The 24,675-nt window shown below is 50.3% G+C and overlaps 11 protein-coding genes across 11 annotated transcripts; 6 read left to right on the plus strand and 5 right to left on the minus strand.

Moving 5' to 3' along the window:
- Window positions 1-59: 59 nt before the first annotated feature.
- On the minus strand, window positions 60-4,611 carry MIND_00467900 (uncharacterized protein; the record flags this gene model as incomplete). Its single annotated transcript, XM_037361489.1, has 16 exons — window positions 60-260; window positions 314-347; window positions 392-456; window positions 545-713; window positions 769-890; window positions 938-1,000; window positions 1,052-1,093; window positions 1,146-1,371; window positions 1,407-1,496; window positions 1,541-1,673; window positions 1,728-1,734; window positions 1,782-3,388; window positions 3,441-3,455; window positions 3,504-3,536; window positions 3,581-3,589; window positions 3,636-4,611. 16 exons carry the CDS (start codon window positions 4,609-4,611, stop codon window positions 60-62), a joined length of 3,792 nt encoding a protein of 1,263 aa, XP_037221781.1.
- A 159-nt stretch (window positions 4,612-4,770) lies between these two features.
- On the minus strand, window positions 4,771-6,154 carry MIND_00468000 (uncharacterized protein; the record flags this gene model as incomplete). The annotated part of the gene is made up of 7 exons (XM_037361490.1): window positions 5,759-6,154; window positions 5,646-5,706; window positions 5,431-5,594; window positions 5,276-5,385; window positions 5,181-5,228; window positions 5,023-5,136; window positions 4,771-4,960 (listed from the first exon to the last, which is right to left on the minus strand). Exons 1-7 carry the CDS (start codon window positions 5,912-5,914, stop codon window positions 4,771-4,773), a joined length of 843 nt encoding a protein of 280 aa, XP_037221782.1. The 5' UTR covers window positions 5,915-6,154.
- A 464-nt stretch (window positions 6,155-6,618) lies between these two features.
- MIND_00468100 (SNF2 family DNA-dependent ATPase) lies at window positions 6,619-10,688 on the plus strand (the record flags this gene model as incomplete). The annotated part of the gene is made up of 10 exons (XM_037361491.1): window positions 6,619-6,670; window positions 6,722-7,314; window positions 7,369-7,699; window positions 7,753-7,973; window positions 8,030-8,820; window positions 8,877-10,049; window positions 10,102-10,128; window positions 10,176-10,373; window positions 10,421-10,457; window positions 10,506-10,688. The coding sequence occupies 10 exons, from the start codon at window positions 6,619-6,621 to the stop codon at window positions 10,686-10,688; spliced, it is 3,606 nt and encodes a 1,201-aa protein (XP_037221783.1).
- Window positions 10,689-10,870: 182 nt separating this feature from the next.
- MIND_00468200 (uncharacterized protein) lies at window positions 10,871-13,082 on the minus strand (the record flags this gene model as incomplete). Its single annotated transcript, XM_037361492.1, has 12 exons — window positions 10,871-10,917; window positions 10,963-10,991; window positions 11,040-11,152; window positions 11,213-11,547; window positions 11,597-11,801; window positions 11,849-11,967; window positions 12,015-12,051; window positions 12,105-12,159; window positions 12,206-12,239; window positions 12,294-12,635; window positions 12,681-12,803; window positions 12,851-13,082. 12 exons carry the CDS (start codon window positions 13,080-13,082, stop codon window positions 10,871-10,873), a joined length of 1,671 nt encoding a protein of 556 aa, XP_037221784.1.
- A 142-nt stretch (window positions 13,083-13,224) lies between these two features.
- Window positions 13,225-16,446, minus strand: MIND_00468300 (Fungal-trans domain-containing protein; the record flags this gene model as incomplete). Its single annotated transcript, XM_037361493.1, has 15 exons — window positions 13,225-13,625; window positions 13,670-13,737; window positions 13,785-13,851; window positions 13,901-14,107; window positions 14,154-14,434; window positions 14,482-14,605; window positions 14,657-14,773; window positions 14,819-14,923; window positions 14,976-15,082; window positions 15,130-15,156; window positions 15,212-15,263; window positions 15,310-15,427; window positions 15,480-16,029; window positions 16,079-16,175; window positions 16,209-16,446. 15 exons carry the CDS (start codon window positions 16,444-16,446, stop codon window positions 13,225-13,227), a joined length of 2,559 nt encoding a protein of 852 aa, XP_037221785.1.
- Window positions 16,447-16,629: 183 nt separating this feature from the next.
- Window positions 16,630-17,417, plus strand: MIND_00468400 (Protein YOP1; the record flags this gene model as incomplete). Its single annotated transcript, XM_037361494.1, has 4 exons — window positions 16,630-16,680; window positions 16,730-16,863; window positions 16,918-17,051; window positions 17,113-17,417. 4 exons carry the CDS (start codon window positions 16,630-16,632, stop codon window positions 17,415-17,417), a joined length of 624 nt encoding a protein of 207 aa, XP_037221786.1.
- Window positions 17,418-17,677: 260 nt separating this feature from the next.
- On the plus strand, window positions 17,678-18,333 carry MIND_00468500 (Homeobox domain-containing protein; the record flags this gene model as incomplete). Its single annotated transcript, XM_037361495.1, has 3 exons — window positions 17,678-17,980; window positions 18,029-18,123; window positions 18,177-18,333. Exons 1-3 carry the CDS (start codon window positions 17,687-17,689, stop codon window positions 18,331-18,333), a joined length of 546 nt encoding a protein of 181 aa, XP_037221787.1. The 5' UTR covers window positions 17,678-17,686.
- Window positions 18,334-18,466: 133 nt separating this feature from the next.
- On the plus strand, window positions 18,467-19,832 carry MIND_00468600 (Glycosyltransferase family 21 protein; the record flags this gene model as incomplete). The annotated part of the gene is made up of 2 exons (XM_037361496.1): window positions 18,467-18,552; window positions 18,599-19,832. The coding sequence occupies 2 exons, from the start codon at window positions 18,467-18,469 to the stop codon at window positions 19,830-19,832; spliced, it is 1,320 nt and encodes a 439-aa protein (XP_037221788.1).
- A 23-nt stretch (window positions 19,833-19,855) lies between these two features.
- MIND_00468700 (Deoxyribonuclease tatd) lies at window positions 19,856-21,055 on the minus strand (the record flags this gene model as incomplete). Its single annotated transcript, XM_037361497.1, has 5 exons — window positions 19,856-20,139; window positions 20,186-20,291; window positions 20,337-20,539; window positions 20,594-20,863; window positions 20,920-21,055. The coding sequence occupies 5 exons, from the start codon at window positions 21,053-21,055 to the stop codon at window positions 19,856-19,858; spliced, it is 999 nt and encodes a 332-aa protein (XP_037221789.1).
- Window positions 21,056-21,316: 261 nt separating this feature from the next.
- MIND_00468800 (uncharacterized protein) lies at window positions 21,317-22,864 on the plus strand (the record flags this gene model as incomplete). The annotated part of the gene is made up of 9 exons (XM_037361498.1): window positions 21,317-21,495; window positions 21,542-21,648; window positions 21,693-21,782; window positions 21,832-21,922; window positions 21,970-22,338; window positions 22,382-22,580; window positions 22,631-22,689; window positions 22,736-22,742; window positions 22,790-22,864. The coding sequence occupies 9 exons, from the start codon at window positions 21,317-21,319 to the stop codon at window positions 22,862-22,864; spliced, it is 1,176 nt and encodes a 391-aa protein (XP_037221790.1).
- Window positions 22,865-23,604: 740 nt separating this feature from the next.
- MIND_00468900 (uncharacterized protein) lies at window positions 23,605-24,652 on the plus strand (the record flags this gene model as incomplete). The annotated part of the gene is made up of 2 exons (XM_037361499.1): window positions 23,605-23,874; window positions 23,927-24,652. The coding sequence occupies 2 exons, from the start codon at window positions 23,605-23,607 to the stop codon at window positions 24,650-24,652; spliced, it is 996 nt and encodes a 331-aa protein (XP_037221791.1).
- Between the last annotated feature and the right edge of the window lie 23 nt (window positions 24,653-24,675).

Here is a 24,675-nt window from a genome sequence, read left to right on the forward strand (position 1 = left end):
TTATAAGGCTACAAAATCTAAAGCTGACCTAACCCCTACACAAATACACAGTGCCCAATTCACAACTTGCTATTAGTACTACTTGTCTGTCCCAGTGAGGTTGCATGCCGTTGGATGGGCTGCAGTTTACGCTTAACGTCGCGGAGAATGGTGGTCTTGGGCGACCAGTGTCTAAAGGCCGCCGCCAGTTCAGAGATCTCCTTTGAGAAGAAGTGCGCGACATGTGGATCGGCGATCATGTCCCGCAACGACCAAGGAATCTAAGCACAAATACTCAGTGACCACAAGCAGAAAAAGTCGGCAAAAGAAATACCTCGTAATCGTTCTGCTCCGTACTAGCGTTGAACCTATCCTTCATTAGCTATGATCACCGCTGCGACTATATACGCACGGCTCCATGACAAGTTTAGGATGAGGCTCAAATCCGCTGTTCGTGAGGAACAAATACTTCACCGCCTGATAAAAGTCAGATTTTATTGTTTAAGCCACACGACCTCTACTGACCAGTCTAAGACAAGATGAGAGAAGAGCTACTGATGGGAACGGGAGAGACGCACGAGTAATTAGCAACTTCTTCGTACGCAGTCGAGTGGCCAACGCCATTGAGTGAGCCGGCCGTAGCTTCGGACAGGTGTGTTACAAGACGCTCTGAGAGGCCAGCGTTGAGTAACTTCACCAACAGCACGAGGAGGTTGGACAGGAAGTCGGAGGAACTTGAATCAAATGGTCAGCTATGCAGCCAAACAGCGAGAACACAATTTGACACACTGATAGACGTCTCCATCGATATAGAGAGACCTCAGAATCAATGGATGGGATGCCGCTGTGAAAAGGCCGGAGTAGATGGGAACTACCTGGTCGTTCAGCGAGGCAACATAGACCATTTTAACCTGGTCATGCATGAGCTCATTATACTAAAAGATTCCAGACAACCAACCCCGTTGTCGAGCACATTTTCCAATGACTTGACGTAGGATCGTGAGACTTCGTTGTCCGTGTTCTGGCCGATGATATTTAATAACCAAATTTGGGTTCATCTCGTACAACCGACCTGGAACTCGAATAACTCTTTCGCCGCGGCGGACTCGAAATACTAGGTGGTTTTCTTCGTCAGCAAACACACAGCAACGAAAAATGAACCGCACTTGGATATATGGTAGCAACAACGAACTGGAGTTCAGATATCGAAGAGGGCCAAGATGGATTCCACAGAGAGCCAGACAACAGACACGCTGTTTGGGCGCTGGAGGCAATGATTGAGTAACAGATGGACTGCCTGGAGACTTTTGGGAATCATAGCCGCCGGTTTGAATGTGACCATCGGTGATGAGACGGTTGAGGATGTGTGTGGACACGATGCTTCCTGTAGTTCTGTTACCCTACGCTGTGAAAAGGGGATGGTTTACTTGCCTTGTGAATGTGTAGCGACAAATATAACGTCAGCAGCATGAATATCGTCCATCCATTCAGAATTCGAGGTTAGAGTGGTATAGAGCCTGAAAAGACGTCAGACTAGATTATTGGAAAGCAAAAATATCACTTTTCCACCCTCCTATCAATGGTTCCCTCCCCTTCTAATGGTATCTTTGTGATCTTGTCTATGCGCACGTCGTACTCCGTTTGAAAATCTTCTAATGCAGTGACCATCATGTTGACAAATTTTGTCGAAGTTCCTAAAAGATGAAAAATCAGAAAGAAAGGTAGCAAGACATTAGGTTAAACTTCACCTGTCGGCTGCAGGGGATGAGCGATCACGTGATAGATATTGATGAGCCACATACCTCACCGAGGACGCTCCGCATTACCGCACCAGGGAACCAGCCATGTATACCGATGATAGCCACCCGCTTACATCCTCTCAAGACATCCTCGATGTTACCTTCTTTGTTGTCTGCCGTGCGTCCCTGGGCGACAGCAGGTTTAAGAATGTCCCAAGCTCTAGGGAGACCAAGACCCCACTCTTCATACCGCCTCTCCGCGTCATGGGATTTACTCCTACCCAGTGATGATCGTCTCTTTCGACTCGGGGAACCGTCTGCAGCGAACAAGACCCCACTGACGAATTTCATAGTCTTCTCAACAACTGCTCGCCCAACAGTTCTTCCGCCATCAATGAAGCGTTGAGGGACAACGGAGCGCGGAGGAGTATGGAATGTATCCGCCCACGTTGGAAGGACGAGATTGGGAGTCGGTGTTCGCGGCGGCGCAATTGACGCTGGTTTCTTTGGACTTTTGCTTCCCGTTCCACGTGACGCGACCGACGGTGCTGGAGAAGAAGAGCGTCGAGAGCTGATCGTGCCGGTATTGTTCGCGACTTGCTTCTTGACCGATTCAGAGATGGTTAAAGGAGGAGCTGTTGGTTTCGACTTCGAGTTCTTGGAAAGAGGCGTTGTCGAGGGAACTTCATTTTTAACGACCTTGGCAGGTTTATCCTCCTTGGGAGCCTTCGGCTCAGCGTTGTCCTTGGCTCCTTCAATGCGCTTTGCCGCTTTGACCTCCGTCTTCGTATTTGCAATCGGAGGTGGTGAAGCAGCAGTTGTCTTTGAAGCTTCTTCCTCGGCAGGAATATCGTCCACATCAATCTCCATGATTTCAGGCTCGCCTGAGGTCACAGTTTTCCGCGATATATATCCCAGAGTGCCCGTATTGAAGAATGACACCCAGCTAGCCCGCTGTGTCGTCATGCTGTCCGCAACGGGATTTGGTAATGAGACTGACGAAGGAGTCTTTGGGAGCGCTGCTGTGGAGACTGAAGGCGATGATTCACTTGAAGTCTCCGTTGGATCCATTGTACTCGTTTCCGGAGGAAGCTTCACATTTGATTCCTTTGATGGCACCCGATTGTTCGATGAGGAGAAAAATGATGTCCAATATTTTTGCTGTGCAGCCGTGTTGGTCGAGTCTGGTAAAGAAGCGCCCGACTCTGCCTCCGCTGCCTCCGGAGAGCTAGCGATTTCAGGTTCGACTGGAATATTAACAGGATCAGGTTGGGTTTCGGTTTCTTGAATCATGGGCTTTTGATCGTTCGTATGGTTAGGGTTTGGTGGGGCATAACCATACCAGGCCCACGGGGAGTACCAAGAAGCGGGCTGTTCTGCTGAGGCCGCAGTGACAGTCACTTCAGGGGTTGGAGTGGCTGCCTCATCAGCTGCGGGTAGCTCCACATCTTCGGGAATTTGCTGGAAAACAGGCTTAGGTGTTGTGGCCTCCGCAGTTGGCTCAACTTTGTCGTCTTCGGCTGGTGGCTGCGCTGCTGCCGGGCCAGAACTCCATCCCACATAATCCCACCACGTACTAGCTTGAACGGTTCTCTGTTCCAGCTTGATTTCCGTTGTTTGCGTGCCAGATTCCTCGACGACACCGTTCTCGATAGACGTGCTTATGGTTGCTGGCGATGCATTCAGATTTCGATAATTTCGGAGCCAATGACAGAGACATACTAGCTTGTGTGATCTCTGTAGACAATGAACAACGGGACGTGGCAGGGTAAGATGATAACTCACCTTGGACGAAGGCTTCGGCTGTTTCGGTCGATTCTATGTTCTTGTTAGCGAGATTAGGTGTGCTGACCAAAACGTACGACTTGTGTCTACACGAGGGATGAGTGTGGAAACGTGTCATAGCAATGAACTTACCTTCAGCAGCAGAAGTAACAGGCACCGGCTTAGTGCCGAGCAATGGAAGGCCTATTCCAAAGTGGCCAACGGCAGGATTGAGTGAAGAGAGACGCGGTCTTTTGCGGACCGTCGAGTCGTCTGGAGGTTCTTCGGAAGAAAGTGGGAAGCTGACGGGTATGTCAGCCGGGGGTGTGGCCACCGGGAGTGGAACGGACGAGTCGATAGATGAAGCGACACTTGCAGTCTCCGATGGAATATGCAGTGGCTGCGGGACTGGCTGGGGTGGTGATGCAGTCCGTAGAGGTGATGGCTGCGAGGGTGAAGTTGCAAACCAAGACCGTTTCGAGGTTGGTCGTTTATTGGTGACTGGAATTGGCGGTGGGGGTGGTATTTCCGAGATAAACGGATCCACTCGCTCGGGTGTGTCGGGGTTGGAAGAGGTGACTGGCTCAGAAAGTGGAGGGGGAACAGGATCCGCAACGGGCAATGATGATGTAGGCACCGGCTCGAGGAGGTTTGGGGCCGAGGAAGTAGCTGCTGCTACTAGTTTCTCTTTGCCCTTAGCGCGGGACAGGGAGCCGAACCAAGATGACCGGCTGGGGGTTGGGGAAACGGAGACAGGGAATGTTATCGAGTTGGCCACCTCAACTGTCGGAGTATCCGATTCCGCTTCCGGAATTGCCTCAATCTCGTGTTGGACAATGCCGCTGGTCGAGGAGGGGCCAGCAATTGGTATGCTATAAGCCTCCATTCGCTCACGAGCGCTAGCGGTGGAAGTTGGTGTGATTTGTGGAGTCGCAACGACAGTCGTAAGAGTTGGTTCTGAGCCCGAGCTAAGGCTATTTGTCCTTCCTCTCAACGTATTCACAGTTCGCCAAACGGTAGGGCGTGGTGACCTGCTTGACGCGGTACTCCGGATAGAGGCGGTTGAAGGATGCCGACTCCGTCTAGGAGCCTTGAAGGAAGAGGTTTCCGAGCCGTCGACAGCGCTCATGGCCAATGGTGAGGCACAAGCATACGCAAGGCTTAAGTCGTGTTCTGATGATTATGATGTCACCTAATGCGATCACATTACAGCAATCCTTGCGTGGGGTACAGTCCAAAGTACTCGAAAGGTTACAGTAAAAAAGTCCAATGGATTCAAAGAGCCTATTTAAATCCAATAGCCAGAACGCGCTCCAGCAACGCGTGAGTTGATGTAGCGCTTAGAGGGCCCATTTTCAGCCCTCCCAAGTTTGTTCTTGAGGCCTGAAATCAAGCCACCGAGTAAGCCTCCTTGTTGTGCTGGCGCAGCACTCGCGTCGGATGACCCAGCAGCGGTCGATGCTGCGGTGCCAGATGTACTGAGATGAACAAATCAAACACATTTGTCAGCATCTATCAGATGTCAATGATGTCAACTTACGGAGCAGCAGATGCCGCGACTGTCTCGTTTCCGGCAGCTCCGGCAGCTGCGCTATTGCCTGATGCGAACGCGACACAACCACCGAATGGGCCGGCAAGGGCCTGGTTGCGGCATCTGGACGGGGTCACTCGAAGTCCGACGAGAAGGAAAAGACTCACCTCATGATACACGCATCGCCATTGGGTCCAGCGGTACAGGCCATGCCACTGGATCGAAAGTTATGAACTATATTGCGACCAAGTATCTGACGTACGCTGGCATAGTCGCAACAAGCGAAAAATCCGTAGCCTTTTTCAGCGAGAGTCCTAGGACACCAGGCACCTGTTGGGTGACGGTGGCAGCCGAGAAAGTGTTGCCACCATCCTGAGTGGAAATTAGTCAAGGAAAAATAAACACAACACGACCTACACCAGAAACTTCGCATTTGTATGGGCCAGCACCGTCCTGATTCACTTGATGAAGCGTCATGGACAAGCTGCCATCAGCAGCGGTAGTGGGTAAGCCAGCCTGGGAAGCGGCAGCCAACTGAGAAGCAACATCGTTGTTGCCTCCAGCTGGAGTTCTTCCGCAAGCTGACGCAATGAATCAGCACCTTTCAAGCATTCACCAAGACCAATAGTTACCTCCCGTTTTACCACTGTTGATTTCACGGTCACGAATGATTGAAGTGTCTTGTTCGAAAGGCTGAAAGATATTTTTCAATGCATGCGTTTGGGACTGGGGGGGGGTCAAATACCTTGGGAGTCGAGCCTGTGCGTGGAGTGGTGGCTATGATGCCGAACGCAGCAGCCTTAACATTGTTGTTTCCCGTTACACCAGTGATAGCGCCATGGGATCTGACAAGAGAAGAAACAGAGAGGAGGACAAGGACGGTGTTGACGTTGAAGAACATAGTGACTGGCACAAGAGTAGTATCAGCGCGAAAAGTTGCTGGAGCGTGAACAGTGGCTAGCACGAGGCGACGAAAAAAATCTAAAAGAGTGTTAAAAGTCGCGCCAGACTTGAGGTAATCTGTGGTACTTGAAAGAAGAAGGGGCTCGCCCGAGGACTGAAAGTCTGGAAAGAAAGAGGCAGGTGGCTGAAGATTCCTGCAAAGGTGCCCGCTTTTTATAGTTGGACGAGGACAATCGAGAGAGAAGAATCGAATGATCAGTATTGAAGATCTCAAGATTGTCCCGGACGGCAGGATCAGCTTCCTTGTGGTGGACAGATGAATGGAGCGTTGAACTGGAGGAAATACCAATTGACATGCACTGGTTTTTGTTGCTAGAGAATTCATACAAGAAGTAGGAGCATAAGTGGCTCTCATGATGCGGAAACGTCTCATTTGCACCCTTGTTCGTTGGTTGCCTGAAAGCAGACATGGTATAGGAAGTAGCAACCGCTGAGCTGCCGTCCGAGACATGTTTATCACGATGGGTAAGTTGACGGCCAATATGGCTTCCGGCGGAGCGGGGGATCGATGAGAATTTGCTGACAGAAAGCCCGATGTTGCTGAATAGTCATGACTTGAGCAAAAGTTTCGAAAGAGGAGGTACTGCTGTGACATGATGAGTCACAGCACATTCAGAGCACTGCTGCTCACATCCCGACGCAATGGCGACGACCGCAGGAAAACCGTTCCCTGCGAGTCCAAACCATATAGACTGTGTGTGAAATTGACTTTTATCTTTGTTTGTCCTGACCTCGGCCTACTCAGTAACGGCTGACGAAGACGACGAGGTTATCCAAGCTGTAGACACTTTCCGAAAGCCTTCATCATCGTATCCAATGGCCATTCCCAACTCTACTACCCGCCCATTCCAGCCACAAGCACCATCCAGCCTGAATCCATATCGACCGCCTTTTGCTTCTCAAGTCCGACCATCATTTCAGGCCCCAGCGCCTACAATGAATGGGTCGACCTCGCGTATAATAGACCTCACGAGTTCTCCTTCCCCGCCCCCGCCGAATCTTCTCCAGCCGCCCCCATTGAACCCGCAGCTTGCTCCGAAAACACCCGTGTGCATTGGTCAGATTACTATTCACGCTCTGGTGCTCTACCCGATACCATACATAACGCAAAGTAATCCTCCAACCGAGGAATGGGTCCCTGCTCGACTCGAATATGAACACCTCGCTGGCAAGTCACAGGCGGAAACCATCCATATCAAGATACCCTCAGGTCGTCCTTCAAACGGGGAAAGCGAAACGTTTGGTATGGTCGAGCAGAAAGTTGCGACTGCCATCGGACCAATGCTGGGTAAGGGCCTCATACGACTCGATGTCAAAATTCGCAAAGGCTCATCTGGTGTACGTTGTTGCTATCTAAAAGGACGCGTTTGATTCGTCTTAACGTTTCGCTAGCTGCCTATCCTTCCTATGAGAGCCCTGGTTTTCACTCCGAAAGGCAACATCCCAGTTGTCGGCAGCTATCTTCGCCAGTGTGGATTATCACTCGAGCACCCATCTCCCCCTTTCGACCTATACCAACTACTGATACAAAAACAACATTACTCAAACCCTCATAACCCACCACCAATTGGCCAACGTGCTGCGCAGCCTCAACCTTATGCCAGTCAGAGCCGGTGGACAACACCACAAGTAGCGGGAAAGAGCGTCGAGGTTCAGAGGAGTCAAGTTGACGAGGTCTTCAAGAGCCTGAAAGGTGGTGATGAACTGCTGGAAACCGAGCCCAGTGAGCATGGCTTTGCAATCAACCGGGTTAATAGACTAAGCAGTTTTGACTAGGTGCCGATGTTGCGACACGACTCTATCCACATCAGAAGAAAGCACTCACTTTCTTACTGGAGCGGGAAAGGGAAAAACCTGGCCCAGATGGCCAATTTTCTTCCCTTTGGCAGCAACGGATAAACAGCATGACCCAACGTCCATCTTGGTACCATTCTATAACGACAAAGGAAGTTTTCGAGCAACCGCGGGAGGCAAAGGGCTCTATTTTGGCGGACGATGTATGCATTTCTGTTTCATTTTTTTGAGTCAACGATGTTGATCATATCCGGAATAGATGGGGCTGGGAAAGACCATTACTTGCGTATCTTTGATCGCTGCAACGCTCGCCTCGGCCAATGATTTCGCAGCCACGCCATTGGAACCACTCTCACCTGCGACAAGTGCACCTGCCAAGCCAGATGCATCCCATTTTTCTGGCCGTGTTTGGAACATGCCGGAAGAATCGATGTCAGCCAAAGCTAAGGCCAAAGCTGTCCGAGCCCAAGAGAAACTCGACATCGCACAGGCCCGAGTGTCCCGGATCAAAGTCAAGAGCCGCGCGAGTTTAATTATCTGTCCTTTGTCCACCGTTGCCAATTGGGAAGACCAGTTTCGTGAGCATTGGCGGGGTGAAGTCGTCGTCGTTGGTGGTGCTGGTGGCTGTGTTCCTGCTACCCCATCACAAGCTTTGACGCAAGCTCTCGCACAACCGTCGATGTTTGTCGACGACAATGGCAAGGGACGTGAAGGATCCCAACTGCGTGTCTATATCTACCATGGAAACGCTCGCAAGCCAGATCCATCATATCTAGCCGACTTTGACGCTGTCATTACAACATACGCAACACTGGCCTCGGAATACTCTAAGCAGAACAAGAGTATCGTTAGTGCTGAAGATGAAGATGAAGAAGAAGAAACAAGTGACAGCGACATTGAAGTCGATGACAACGGGAATTCTATCGTCAAACTCAGCAAGCCAAAGAAGGCGGGAATGAAGCGCAAAAAGAGCGGTGCTCCAGGTGCTTCCGAGGTCTCCAGCGCACTGCAAAGCATTCATTGGTTTCGTGTGGTACTCGATGAGGCCCAGTATGAAAATTTTTATTATCGTCTGTTTCGGTGAGGCACTGACATCATTCCCCCAGCTGCATCAAAGAGACAACCACTGTTGGTAGTCGTGCGTGTTGCGATCTCGTGGCCGACCGCCGGTTATGCTTAACTGGTACTCCTGTCCAAAACAAGCTGGATGACGTCTTTGCTCTCATCAAGTTCTTACGTCTCAGCCCGTTCGACGACAAGAACGTATGGACGGAATTTATTGGGAGTCCCGTCAAATTCGGACAGCCTCTCGGCGTTGCGCGGCTCCAAACCATAATGAAATGCATCACACTGCGGCGTACCAAAGAGTCTAAGAAGCACGATGGATCTCGCATCCTCGACTTGCCTCCACGCCGCGATGAACTGCGCTACCTCAAGTTTGACGAGCAAGAGCAAGAGATATATAACCAGTTTTATAACGAATCCAAAGCCGAGTTTGAGGATTTGGCAGACAAGAACGAGGTCATGAAGAACTATGTGGGTATCCTGCAGAAAATTTTACGCCTCCGTCAAATTTGCGATCACTGGGAACTTGTTGACGGCAAAACCCCTTCCCTTCAACAGCAATCATACGAGCAAATTATTTCCGATATTTCCAAGGAGGGCATCAATGTTTCGCGGGCTGCGGCCATTTTTGCCATCTTACGGGAATCCGCCACCACCCAGTGTGTTGAATGTGGTGTAGAACTATCAACCATGGATCTCTCCCAGGCAGACAACATGGATGTCGATGGCCCTCCTGCCCCGAAACGAGCCCGAAAAGCGAAGACGGCCTCGTCACGTGGCCCCACCCGTGCCAGCAGCCCGTCAACACCCCGTCCGGTGTTGACAAGATGCCAACATTTGTTTTGTGTCGAGTGCTATCGCAACTGCATCTGTCCAGGCTGGCCCAACGTCGCATCTGATACTCGCCGGTCGTGTTCAGCTTGCCAAACCGGCCTCACCCCCCTCGATGCCGTTGAGATCAAACCCGACGCTACCGCCGACATTCCTATTCCAATTGCAAAGAAGAAACCTTCGAAGAAAGAACGTCGCCAGAAGGGAGGTTCGCTGGAGAACTTCCATCCTTCGACCAAAGTCAAGGCGTTGTTGGGTGATCTCGTGCAATTCTCGCGAGCAAACCCTTATTCTGCTAACTATGAGCCTGACTCTGTCGAGGTTCAAGTGGTCGATAATAACGGAAACAGTCTGGATGACGGTGTCGTCAAAACTGTTGTGTTGTCAGTCCATGTGTGCTCTGAAATTTTGCTATGATCTTAATTTTGGTTGCAGCTCTCAATGGACCAGCATGCTTGACAAGTAAGCCGCCACGTCTACTGGTCAATAATTTATTGACTCTGTTGCAGAATAGAGGATGCATTAGAAGCAGCGGCGATCCATTACGAACGTTTAGATGGGACGATGAAGCGTGAAGAACGCACTCGCTCGATGGATGCGCTGAAGCATGACCCTCGCTGCGAAGTCCTCCTTGTCAGCTTAAAGGCTGGTGGTGTAGGCCTTAACTTGACAGCTGCTCAACGTGTCTATCTCATGGATCCTTATTGGTATGCCTGACCCGGAATTTCTTGGGTTTAGAATCTCATATTCTCAGGAATCCTGCTGTGGAGAATCAGGCCGTAGACCGTATCGTGAGTACTTGTCTGTGGTCACATCATCGGCATCTCAAGCTCGAATAGCATCGACTGGGTCAGACTCGACCTGTCACTACCATCAAATTGATCATCGAAAATACAATTGAAGCACGTCTGCTAGAGGTTCAACGCAAGAAAACTGAGCTTGCGAACATGACTCTGGGCAACTATAGCAGACAAGAAATGATGGCTCGCCGGGCTGAAGAGCTGCAAGAGCTCTTCAGTTAACCACTTGTAGAAAATTATATTATTCTTGACCAAGCCAGCAGGCCAGCTCTTGTTGATACAATACACTGTACCACATCTATACTACCACTACCTCACACAGACCGTAATTTTCTTGTATCGCTAGAACGGAAATGTCACATGATCTATTCCACTACGCCCAACACTCAAAAAGGAACTTTTGCTCAGAAAGCGAAGTGAGCCGCATTTTTACGACTTCCGAAGGAATAAACTAGCGATTCATTAGATCAGCATATGATATAATGAATGAACACACCGACTGCTTGCCCAACAAACAGCCCAACGCTGCAGCCCATATGAGTGGTCCGTAAATATGTGGGAAGCCAAGCTCACCTCACACCAGCCGCAACTGATATCATTCTCAAAGCGAGTGAGAATCCGCTAGAGTACTGATCGACTGAGCTCTTGTATGTTTGTGTGAGTCCACCGCCCTGTGCGATGCCAGACTACGAGACATAGATGATATCAGCAGAGGACTCGGGGACCACGGGTAGTAGAGCTATTACCGGTACTAGGAAGAGAACTCCCGTCACCATCGAAGTAAATGCAGTTCCCCGAAGAAGTCGAGAATAGAGATTTCCCAACAATCCAATGATGAAGGCGCCTGTGGCAGAAACAATGTCCGGTCGACTAGGGAGTATTTGGCTGACGGCTCGGTTGGCAGTATACGAGCAGCAGGAGAAGAAGACCATGATTGCCAGCTGTTTCCGGGAATCCCATGAAGACACACTCTGCAGATTGGACAAAGAAGAGGAGGTCGTGTACAAGGGCACTAAGAAGAGCATCGTCCACCAAGGAAAAGGCTGTCGAGTCCATGGCCAGACTGGATGGCGGAAGCAACCTGATCCACGCGTCAAACAGTTTAAAAAATAACCCTCAACCAGTACTACCTTTGATTATGTGTTCATTTTCAAAACTTCGCCCAGTGAGACCAAGTACTCCTGAAATCGATGTTCCCGTATGAGATCCGTTGCCCACTTGAAATATTCCATGAGTATATGTGGTAGGATCTGTAGCAGGACCAGAATGATAGGCTCTTCGCGCTCGACCATCCACAGCAAGATATAAGTCGGAACCAAGGGTCAAACCAAAGCCCTAGTCAAAAGTCGATTTGGAGTTACTGAGAAGAGAGGGAAGCTCACAAGGAACAGGGTGTATATGACGGCGTAGACAATTCTGACAGAACCGCAGAACATATTCTTGGACATTAGCTCCAATGAGGAGACCAGAACAGTGAAGCCAGGGAGGATGACAATGACACCTGCACGGACGGTCAGTCTGACAATACTACCCTCCAGTATAGATCACCTGCTGAAGAGATCGCGCTATAGCAGAAATAATTGCCCTAGACCCGAATTGAGGCTCAAGGGAAAGCGACCATAAAAAAACTGCACACACAGGAATATTACTAAGCCCGCGGGCAACAAAGGCGACGATAATGGTTGCAGATATTCTACAAAAATTACGTGACCGCTTCGTGGAGTTGTCGTTTGACTCACTCGTAGACGTTGGCATACATGGAGCTCTTGCTCGCTTGTCGAAATCTGATAAGATAGCGATCCAAGTTCTGACAAGAATGACACTAACCGGCGTTCAGACCAAGATATTGCAAAACGGCGGCGCAGCATCCGCTGATCCACATATCAAGAAAAGAGCCTCCAAAAGACAAGACACAAAGAATTGAAGCGCAGGTGAAAGAAAAGAGACATCGAATCCAGAGGTTGTACACAGGAGGAGCCGCAAGCAGTTTTTTGAGGGCTATGGTACCTTCCTTGGCATGAAATTTGTCGTGCAGCACCCGGCGGTATATGCGGTGAACAGCGTTCAAACGAGAGAGCGAGATGCGACCCTTGGCGCGAACAAAGTAGGTTCTAGTAGTCTGTCCATGGCGAATAGTCACGATGATGATATTGGGCAGGTGTACAAACACTAGATCCAGTCAGGTAGTCGGAATAGCAGGCAAGCTTGACCAACTGGCTTCGGCTTCTAGAATTTTCGATGCAGCAACAAGTTGAGATTCAATTCGATGGGATGGGGCACCAAATGTCATCAGAGCTTTCGCCAGCTTTAGAATGAATCTTCTTCGGTCGTCGATGTCTATAGTCTGATTGAGTCTAGGGTGAGAAATGGCAGTGAGAACGTACCTGCTACATTGTGGACAATGAAAGATCGTCGGCGAGTTTTGTTGCTGATGAGAGGAATGGCAGATGTGTCGAGCCCAAAGTTGAGGAGCGATGAAACAATACTAGGCCTCGCGGGTCTTGTACTTGATCGCGAAGAGGCTTGGAGACCGGTTTGGTTTTCAGACTGATGCGTTGCTGTAGAATCGCTTTGAGGAAACGGGTTATTTTGAGGTTGAGGTGGTGGTTGCTCCATCGAAAGGAAATGTGACGAACGCGTGACAAGCATGTTGCATGAATCAAGCAACAAACAAAAAAAATTACAACATCACGTTTATAGTACAAATTTTTGAATACAGAATATATCCAAGACACAGCGTAGGCAAAGCATGACAAATTCACCAGATTTGAGGTGTTGCGGGTAAATAGTCCTGTGGAAGAAGGAAAGCATTGATCCCGTTCTGCGAGAAGGAATTTCCACCCAAAGACTGGTCTGATATCCAAACTGGCAGCTGTTCGCTAGCGGTCATCTCGAATCCCCGCCAAATGTGCTCAGCTTCGCTCGGATGATGGGGTGGGTGGGGCGGGTGTGCCGTCGTGGGGCTAGCGAAAGTTGCATCGTACGGAGAAAATGGTTCAGGGTGTTGAGGTTGGTGATGACCCTGGTCGATCGGCATAGCCATTGGGTGGTGAGCGTCCCGTGTTGTTTTAGGGGAACGGGATGCAGAAGAAGCCGATTTGCGCTTGCGCGAACGCTTGAGCATGACCTGCAGAGTCAACGCATAACGTTTGCCCGGAACTCATGAATGTAAGCACAACTATGACAAAAAAGACAGTTCTTACTTTCAGCCATCAATGTCGCCAATCGTTCAACTTGATTACGTATCTCAGCCATCTCACTATCATTTGGACTATCATGGCCGTTAGTGTTGCTAAAGAGTCAAATAAGTGTACGTACAAGAGTCGGGACAGGCGAAGGAGGAATGAAGCAGCGAATGTAGCAGTCGCGTGCGTGTAATTGACCGCTGTAAGTTGTGAGACGGAAGGTGGGCGACCGGGTAGGATGAAGCAGACCATATTTCATACCCTCGCGATATGCTGGAGAGTTGACTGTTATGTCTAGCCCTTGACGCGCAATCTGGATGGACCGAAGCGCTAGATGCTTTTGCTGCTGGGGCATGTTCTGAACGTCCTCAGGACCATTGATGCCTCGGAGAGCTGTCGCGTTGTGGAATAATTCAGCATGCAGATGTTGGATTTGTAGAGATTGCCGATAAAAAGCTGATGTCAAATGAAACGAAGAATCCAAGTTAAAGAAATCAGGTACCAGCATCCTCATATTTCTGCGAAAACGCTTGATCCCATGTAGCGTACCAACTGCGGAAATTGACATCCGCTCGGCGCAATTCCTCAAAATGTTCATCCTTGACTGGGCCATCAAAAGGTGACAACGCATTGTGCACTCGTTCCCTAAGAGCCATTAATTCAACAGTGGAAACGAGGCGCATGTCGTCTTCGATGGCTAAAGGATGCTGGAGAAGAAGACGACAGTGCTTGATACTTTCGTCATCCTTGAGAACAGCTGGACGGCCAGTTCCATATGAGAGTCTAAGAAGGTGAGAGAGCTGAACACAAAACCAACGGATCCGCCTCACTGATGTTCGAAAAGATACAAACAGAACCAAATTCGGGACGCGACAACCAGCTCTCGATCCGCAACCAGATCAACTTGGTTAGAGTTCATTCGCTTCAATAGGGCGGGCCAGGCCTTGTGCATTGCTTTCATGATGTTGAACAGTTGGTCGAGTAGAAACGATAAACTTGACTTACAGAGTTCCATTGCCTTGAGAGATGTTAGAGCAAATGCACTTGATGAATCGTGACATACCATTCGGACAGCATGCCCACCGCTCAACCAGCCGTTATCTGCCCAACCTGCAACCAAGACTTGATACTTTTAGTGATGACGCGGCGTTAAGAATAGCACTTTACTCATGGCTTGGACTGCCTCGTGTCGGGAGACTGGCGAGAAGAGTGTTGCGCGCGAGATGGTTTGTACTTCTTCTAAGGTTTGAAGATACGTTTGACTGGATCTTCCTGCAGAGACATTAAATTCTCCGCGATCATTGACCGGTAATTGACTGCTTACCTCCCCCATCTCGAACACGTGCAGCAACCATGCATATGCAGTCAACGGCAAATGGCGAGCGTTCATGGAGGGCATCAAACGTATCAGAGTTGCAATCAAACACCGGACTAGGATAAGGTTCGGAGAAGAAACCCGGTGACCTGATAGAACGCACAGAAATGTTGAGCATCCATGATAAAATCTGTTTGAAGTCATTTCGGTCAGCAACCAGCGACCAACGAGGGCTAGGGACCAACATTCTGAAAAGCTCCCGCGCTTCTGCCTCCGATACGATATTTTTGGTCACAACTAAAGGTTTGTTAGGGAGGCATCATAGAAGCGGAAGCGCAACAACCATCGGGGAAGATGTAGGCAGGTCGCGATTTGTGGTGGAGTTTGCGTCGCTTACGACTCTGGGGGTCCGGTGAGGGAGTCCGACCTCGACTGTGTGGCCCACTGCTGTCCCCATTTTCCTAAAGCATATCAGACGTAGGCGATCGACAAGGGAAAAAAAGGGTCGCTTACATGGGCAGCACGTTCTGTAGCTACATCAGCTAAGCCTCTTAGTACTTCCAGTGGAGCGACAAGGCCCGTTTCCGGTAGCTCCCCGTTGTCTTCATCGTCCATGTCAGAAGAGTCTGCACTGGTAACATTGGCTGATCCAGAAGCGTGTCTTCTGGTAGGCTGGTTGTGCTGAGCCTGTCTGCTATGCCCGTCGTAGCGAACCGAAGAGATGTTGGCTTGAGAGGCTGGAGGGCCCATAGTCTGAATGCTCGAAAAGGGAGGAAGCACGTTGCTTTGTTGATAGTGGGGAGGATAGGCTGGAGGGCTGGGATGCCCTTGATGGCGTGGACGCGCCAAATGATGGGAAACTTCATTCTGATGTGGATGGGCGGAAGGAGGGCTGGCCACCATTGGAGAATGAGGAGATTGGTTGTAGGATTGGGGTGGGTATGAAGGTGAACGCGCCATGCCCCCACCGCGTAAGAGTGCCAGAACCTCGGCAACAGACGACTGGATTGAAGCTTGGGTTTGTCTGATGTCCGCTACATGCGCTTCCAAGCTACGGATACGCCTTGAACACTACGTTAGTTGCAATCAATCTTAGTTGACAATGCACTTACTCAAGCCCAGCTTCGCCGGTAAGCGTCGTTTCACGGGTAGGTTTCTCGAAGAGGCATTCAAGGCCCGTGTTCCGACATCGCCTTGGATAATCGTTGACTGGAGGAAGGGTAGGATAGCAGCATCACACACCTACACGGCGGATTCTCCGCACCCTCACAGCGCATTTTTTGCTTCCGACAGGCTGACTGGAGGCTCTTTTAGTGGACAAGGATAAAATCGTGAAAGCAAGGTTCGTACACAGGCGCCTACACGTCTCAACATCAGCGAAAGATAATGCTTGTTTGAACTCACGGGGAACACGGTTCAAGGTTTTGACCACAGTTTTGACGAGCTTCTCATCCTTGACATCTTCATGGCTGCCGTCCATGGCGGATTGCTTTCACGAAAGCGCGATGCAAGTCGGCGTCTTCAGTAAACCTGTGATTATACGTGTCACAGTCACTTGATTCCTGATTCCTGTTTGCTACCACCATCTACGTATGCTGCTGAATTGCGCTCCCCTGAATCGCGTCTGACCATCGTGAACAGATACACATTCTCTGGTATATAAATGACTTCGTTTTTGGTTCATATTGTTGCTGCTTGGTTTGCTTTCTTGCTCGTTCGTGTGCCTTGCCGTCTCTCTTTTGCTTCTTCTGACAATAACTCAGCCCGCTTTTGCGACCTTCAAGTCTGTTTCTCATCGCCCGGTTTCTGAGCCAGAACTTGAACGCTGGGCCAAGTACTGGTGTGTCATTGGCATCATCGTCGCCTTCGAGTATTTAGGAGAGTTCCTCATTAATTGGTATGTTCTTCGTCCAAGTGCAGTGTACTACTACCCTCATCTTCAACCTTACAGGCTTCCGTTTTACGATGAAATCAAAATCCTGTTCTTGCTCTTCCTCGCTTTGCCACAGACGCAAGGTTCTACCTACGTGTTCGACACCTTTTTAAGCCCATGGCTCTCTCAGCATGAAGCCGCTCTCGATGCTGGTCAGTTATTACGCGATTTTCGCGCTCTTTATCAGTTTTATTTATTGATTCATATCTTCAGATATCTTGGCCATTCAACGCAATGTGCTTTCTTTTGCCCAAGCTCGTCTGGGCCGTGTTTGGGAACTCATCTCTGCGGCTGTGAACAAGAATGCTGCCACCGGTCAACAGGCAGCAGGAGCTCCTGGCCAAAGTCCCGCTCCCGGTATCAATCTCCAACAAGCCTTGGGTCTTTTCCGCACTGTGGTACCCTCTTTGGCCAGTGCTTTTAATCAACCTGCTTCCACTCCTCCGTCTGCCGCCACCACACCTGCAGCCGAAGTGCCTAACGCCGCTCCGCGTTCATCAGTTCTGGTCGATGCGTGAACAAACGAAGCAGGGGTATAGACTTTTTTGTGTTATTTATTCATAGAGTATTCAATAAAGCGATTGTCATTTCTTGAAAGCGCGTAACAACCAGAGACAATACAATGACTTCCGTTTGTGACCTGTTGCCTTTCTTCTCATACGACATCATCAATCGCTTTTGTCTGTAGCCTTGACCTCGTTCCAGTTATAAGAGATCCAACACAAGTCCTTATGAAGCACCCACATCCATACCCTCATTCGACGTCTGCGCCGGTCGCCCCTTCCCCATGACCCTTACGAATTGTCCCCTCCAGCTCCTTGCTGATGCCGCTTCTAATCATGACTCTGACGAATCGTCTCGCTGTCCTTCACCCGAATGTCCTCCACACGATCTGCGACCGAGGAAGTCAAAACACCACCGTGTGGCGCGACGACAGGTCAAAACAAAGCTTTGTCCCCTCGACCGACACGCGAAAGAATTGAAGAAAGCGAAATATGCTGACGCGTGCAATATCAAAACGCTCAGCAACTCGCCAGCCAATCCATTCCAGCTTCGAATGCTACGCATGGTTTATGACTCCGTATGTCACCAATCACCTTTCCAACTTGCGTCCAACTAATGAGTTCAGATAACTATATACCCTCCAGACAACTGGCAGGCGTTGCTTGCTTTGGGGCTGTATCGCTCGCCAGTTCAGATCAGGAATTGGTTCTCAAATACGCGGTACTTTGTTTTCTTCCCTTCTTCTCCGCCTCGATGCTGATTGCCGTTAATAGTCAGAAGAATAGAGGTGACGCGCGGAAGCCTTTTGTTGATTTAGGCGATGGTGTCAAGCTTCGACCTTCAGCGCTAAGCCTCTCTGACGAATGGTCGGACGAAACATTCGAACAGATTCTCTCAGCCTGCATCACCTTATGCTCCTTCCGCGAATAATTCCACTGTAGTATTGCCCTCTGTATCATAGTCCTGTAAAGTACTCCTGTAGCCATAAGTACGAGTAGTAGTTTATGTAAGTAATTGTAGCATCATCGCATCGGCCCGATTTCTGATCCGAGTGAGGTATGCCATGACCGCCATCTTCTATGCTGCCTGTGGTGGCTTTGTCTGGTGTAGCTTTCTCTGGGCTGTTGGAATTGTGGGCTGCTCAGCCGCGTGAGTCAAGTCAATTTCCCGGCCTGTGGTATCTCATTCTCCCTAGTCGGAAACGATACCGACTACGCCCCCGTTCTCCCCTCGCGACAGCACCAGCTTCATCCGTTCCGGGTGTCTCCATTCTTCGACCGTTGAAGGGTCTTGATACGAACCTTTATGAAAATTTGGAATCCACATTCACCCAAGAATATCCCAACTTTGAGATCCTGCTCTCTGTTGCAGACGAAAACGACCAAGCACTCCCTGTTGCCCGCGAGCTGATTGCCAAGTACCCACATGTCAACTGCAGAATCATTGTGGGCGAAGAAATCGTCGGTGTCAACCCTAAAGTCAACAATCTCGTCCGCTCATACCGCGAAGCTGCCCACGACATTCTCTGGGTCATAGACTCGAATGTTACGGTGCATTCAGGTACCCTTGCACGCTCGGTAGATGCCTTATCTGGTTCTCCTAATGCGAAGAAACGCATCGCTCTTGTACACCATGTGCCATTCGCCGTCGTCACCGAAAACAAAATCGGGTCGCGGATCGAGGAAGCATTTTTGAATACCAACCACGCCAAGATGTACATCGCAATCAACACTGTCGCCGTCGACTCATGCGTTATGGGCAAGTCCAATGTCTACAGACGGTCCGATCTTGAACGGGTGAATGGCTCTCTAAAGCCTGTCCCCACTTCAGGTTCCCAGCCTGGCACCCGCGGGTTGCCCGCATTCGCCCGCTTCCTAGCGGAGGACAACATGATTGCTGGCGCTTTGTGGCATGAACTGGGTGACCGCCATGACCTTTCATGCGACATTGCCCGTAATGTCGTGGGAAACATGTCTCTCTCAGACTACATACGGCGTCGCGCGCGTTGGATTCGTGTCCGAAAACATATGGTGCTAAGTGCGACTTTATTGGAGCCATTCACCGAATCTGTCGTTCTTTCGTTAATTCTGGCTTGGAGTCTCAACACACTCTTCGCAGTCCCCCCATTACTATCGCTTGCTGCTCATTTTGCCATCTGGATTTATGTCGACCTCGATGTTTATGCATCACTCGCCGGCCATCCTTTACCTGCTGGCCAGCGATGGTCGTTCATGGCGGCTTGGGCTGCCCGTGAGCTCCTCGCATTGCCCATATTCTTGTTTGCAATCTTTGGCAGCCAGGTCACGTGGAGGGGACGCAACTATACCATCCTGCGCAACGGCGAAGTCGAGCGGGCAGAGCAAACGCGCTCCTGGTTTCAACGACTAAGACAACCAAAAAATTACGATCCTCTCAGTACTGAATTATAACGCCTCTGAACGACATGTATGTATCAACTGGGACTGTTTGGCTCAATGTCGTCCAATCCAAATAACTCGCACGTGTTCTTGAAGGCTTTGGCCACTACCTTGTCGAATGGCACGCCATGAAGCTTGTGTATGACCCACGCAACCCCGCCGATGGCACAGGGTTCATTCCTTCCTTTGACCGCTTTGCCTGTAGTAAATTGCTCTGGTCGAGCAGCTGGCGGAAAGTACACATCTCGCAACGATTGCGGCAAAGACGCTAAGTGCTCCTTTGAAGCATGACCACCAGTCATTGAGCACCACGGAGCATCTGCTTTCGATTATAAAACCGCGCAATATAAGACCTGAAATCATACCAGTTTCGAGCAGAATGCGTTCCGGGCGTATCGTTTTGGCGGCTCGAAGGTTGTCTTCCGTCTTTAATGAGCAGCCATTCACACTTAGGTGAAAGCCCATGTCCATCTACGTCAGATGAGGCAGGCAAACGCGGGACAAAAATATGCTGACCAGTTCAATGGCTTCCTCAGGAGTGCCAGTGAAACTGTGGACAACACCAAGTGCCTTGTCATTCTCTGCAAAACCCTCCTCGCGTAAGATCTTCACAAAGTCATGAAGAAACAAGGGGAGATTATACTTCCTCGCCAAAGCAAGTTGAATCCTGAAGTACTTGCGTTGGACCTCTTCTGAGGCAAAGTGCAGTCGGTCGTAGTCTTCAGAGTGAAGTGAGCTCTAAGTATATATAGATATCGCGAGGGGCAACTTACCAAGACCGCATTCACCAACAGCGACAACGCGGCCCTTGCCTTTGAGATTCGCACTGATGAGCTTTTCCAGGGCGTCGAGGTATGCTTGGGGGCCGCCTTTGTGTCTATCGAACTCGGCGACGCGAGTTGGATGGCAGCCAATAGTGAAATAAAGGCCGAATCGTTTGGCGAGGGCAGCAGCTTCTTGCGACTCCCGCAAAGAAGTTCCAGTTATAATCTGCGACACCACTCCTGCCGCTTTTGACCGCTGCAGCATGTCCTCCATGTCGTCTAGAGTCGGATATACTGTAAACCCGCAGAGTCGCTGCGATTGCCAACACACCCACCTTCATGACGTTGTTTTCCTCGGTAGCTGCCGCGAAATACGGGGTCTGAAAGGTTCACTCCGACATCAATGAACTGGAAGGAGCTTGGATGAAGTTGAGGCTCAATGGACGGGCGGGGGACGACGGTAACAGGCATGTTGGTGGTGAAGGAGTGACAACAAACTTTTATTGGGCACAGAATGCCAGGGCGTACACGAGCCAATCCAAGCATGGATGACTGGTTGTGAGTATCGGCTCTTCAGACACTGGCCATATGATGATTATTTGTGGTCGGTGCCGTTGTGACTCCCGGATTTTCCTTGCAAAAAAAAAATCCTTCGCCGTGGCAGTGTCGACGGACTCGGGCCGGTGATTGAGCCCGGTTGTCCGGTCAATGATTTAAATTAGCTTCTCAACTATGGATCAATTTGAACGTCTTTCGAACCCTTTCAAACCTCCCACCATGCAGCGGATACAGCAGCTTGCCGTTCAACTTACTGGGAACTTCTCAAATCAGAATCCAGATGATGTCGTCATCACGTACGCCAAACGGTCGCCATTGACGAAGGCAAACCGTGGTGGCATGAAAGATGCAAGGTCCTTTACCCGCTACTTGACTCCGCAGCCTCTCAAACGCGACTAGAGCTGATGAACTGATGCTTGAAATGTTCAAGGCTGTTTTGTCCGAGTCTGGCCTCCCCGACCCTGCACTCATAGGTGATATATGCATCGGAACTGTCCTGACACCAGGTCAGCATGCTTGCTCGCCTCACTTTATGTTCACATCTTTTCAGGAGCCCCGAGCCAAGCTAGGGCTGCTGCACTCGCAGCAGGAATCCCGGACAGCGTTCCGATCCAGGCCATCCATCGTTACTGCTCCAGTGGTATATATCTCGTCTGGCTATACTTCGCATCAGCTTAAACCTAGCTGAGGATTGATGGCGGTCACCAACATCGCAAACTCGATAAGAAGTGGAGAGATCGAAGTGGGCCTCGCGCTCGGCGTGGAGTCGATGTCGGAAAAGTGGGTACAACGTAGCCCATCTAAACTTTTTTAACGATTCTCTTCAGTCCTGATAACGCCAAGCAGTCTCAAAGCGAGCTAATAAGTCATGTTCCGGCAGCCAGAGACTGCACTCAACCTATGGGATGGACGGCCGAAAATGTTGCGGCAGACTTCAACATATCGCGTCACGACCAAGACGACTATGCAGCATTGTCATTCCAACGCGCTGAGGCTGCGGATAAGGCCGGCCACTTTGCGCGGGAGATTGTCCCCTTTACCGTATTTTCTAAAGACCCCAAGACCGGGGATCGAAAGCTGGTCACCATCACCAAGGACGATGGAATTCGTTATGGAACAACTGCAGCCACTTTATCGAAAATTCGTCCCGCTTTTGACTGGGGAAATAGGACCACTACTGGAGGTAATGCGAGCCAGTGAGTATACTTCATTACGTATCGAGAATGCTCACAGTATTAGGATCACGGACGGCGCAGCAGCTTGCTTGCTAATGACTCGCCGCAAAGCCAATGAACTAGGCCTCAAAATCCTAGCCAAGCACGTGGCTACGGCGGTTGCAGGTGTTCCCCCTCGCATTATGGGTGTTGGACCAGTCTATGCGATACCAAAGGCATTGAAGGCCTGCGGCATCTCTCAGAATGAAGTTGATCTGTTCGAGGTATTACAATGGCATAAAACAGGAACCAATGCTTGACTTACCCCCTACAGATAAACGAGGCATTTGCTTCTCAGTGTTTGTATTCTATTCGCGAGCTGGGCATACCTTTGTGGGTCCCAGGTCTTGTTTAATTCCCCTCGCTGACGCCTTGCCAGGGATAAAGTGCGTTTTGGTCCGATTGCAATGACGTCTCTCATGCACATTTGAAGGTGAATGTTAACGGGGGTGCTATCGCGTTTGGACATCCTTTGGATAAGTCTCATTCTTTGGCATGGAATCATTGAGCTAAAATTTGGGGTCGGTTACGCTGCACTGGTGCCCGCCAAATTGCAACAGGACTCAATGAGCTGGAACGTCGCAAGGGCAAGGCAAGTATAGACGAATGGCCACACAGATGAGTAGCTGAATGAATTTCAGGTGTTAGTGACTTCGATGTGCATAGGAAGTGGAATGGGAGCGGCAGGAGTGTTCGTTCGTGATACATGATGTGTTGTCAACTTGACGGCGTCGAGGCTACAGAAAGCCGCATCGCATGCTCATGTTGCCCGACATCAAACAGTGTGAGCGTTCGATAGATGAAACGGACAGCCGGAGATTCAAGTGTCAGGTCAGGGTCATGATGATTCGATTTGTTGCAAGCAAGCTCTCCGCAGCCATTTTTGAGGACAGAAAGTCCGGATCCTGGACAGGCTAGCGGTAAAGTTGCATTGAGGTATAGGTCATTCGGGATAGAGAGTATTGTTTGGCCGTGTTGACGGAATGATACGCATTTGCTCACGAAAGTTGTGAACTGATTGAGAGGAGTACTTCGACCTGTTACGCTTGTTACACCTTCACTCACTCACTCTCTTCCCGCTCTCCCTCTTCCTCCGTCTAGGATTCGACAGTGGCTAGTGCCGTCGGTGTGTTGTCGCTAGCAATTCAACTAGGGTGAGTGTGACACGTTACCGTTGCCATCCTTGTTCGTTGTTAACGTCCACCTTCTTGCGGCTGCGCCCATTGCTCTCTGAACCTACAGACCGCCATGTTTATAAAACAAAGAACTATTTCCCTCACGCTCCTTGCTTCCCTATTCGCCCTCGCTTCTGTCGAGGCTCACGACTTCCAACCCCTCCAAAGGGACCACAAGCGCTTGATCAAGAAGCGCACTCCCTTGGACTTGCTCGGCGGACTGGCAAATGTGGTCCCTGACCCATCTGCCTCCGCCAACCCGGGTTCAAGCTTGCCAGTCTCCCTCTCCTCGGTACTGCCCTCCGGCTCATCCGTAAGCGTCTTGCCCTCAGGCAGTGGTCTGGTATGTGATACATTTTTTCTTGCTTCCTTCGTGAGCTCAATCGATATGTCAGAGCAATTCAGTGAGCCCTAGCGGCTCAGCTTCGTCACTGCCCGTTAGCTCACTCAGTCCATCCTCTTCTATCCCCGTCGCCACGAGCAAAACTACCCCTCCACCAGACCCGACCAAGGAACCTGCGGAGAACAGCGTTCCCGTGTCTCGCTCGACAGTTACCAAGACAGCTTCGTCTCTGGTAGCTGCTGTTGCAACGAGCCCACCCACGCAACAGCAAGAGGCTGCTATACAGAAAAAGAGCACAATCACCACCATCCTCATCGTCATTGCGGCCTCGGTTGGTGGAGTTGCTATTCTCTGGACTATCTTCCGCAAGTGGAAGCTCGGTGCCTCGAAGAAGTTCGATGCCAGAATGGATCCCATCAATTGGCAACCTACCAACGACGATGACATTGTTCCTGCTCACCGTCTTGCCCGTACCAACTCGCAGGCGTCATCCAACCAGCCTTCTGCCTATGGCCACGGCGCTGGAGGCTACCGTGATCCTGCTCTTGATCATGATTTCACATCGGTTCCTCCTTCTCATCTCGCGCCAGTTGGTGGCTATGCCGATTTGACCCGTGGACCGAGCCCCCAGCCTCAAATGCAGGAAAACCTCAACCGTGGCCCAAGCATCAATCGTTCTTATGGCGCTGCTTATGATACCGGAGTGCCCCTTCACCATCAAGCCGGCTATGGACGTGCGGAAGCGTACGACTACAACGGCGACGCCGTTAGATTCTAGATAACTTGATGGGGCCTCACCCA

Source organism: Mycena indigotica, assembly GCF_014461135.1.
Source record: "Mycena indigotica strain 171206Taipei chromosome Unknown Mind.scaff0004, whole genome shotgun sequence".
Classification (NCBI taxonomy): Eukaryota; Fungi; Basidiomycota; class Agaricomycetes; order Agaricales; family Mycenaceae; genus Mycena; species Mycena indigotica.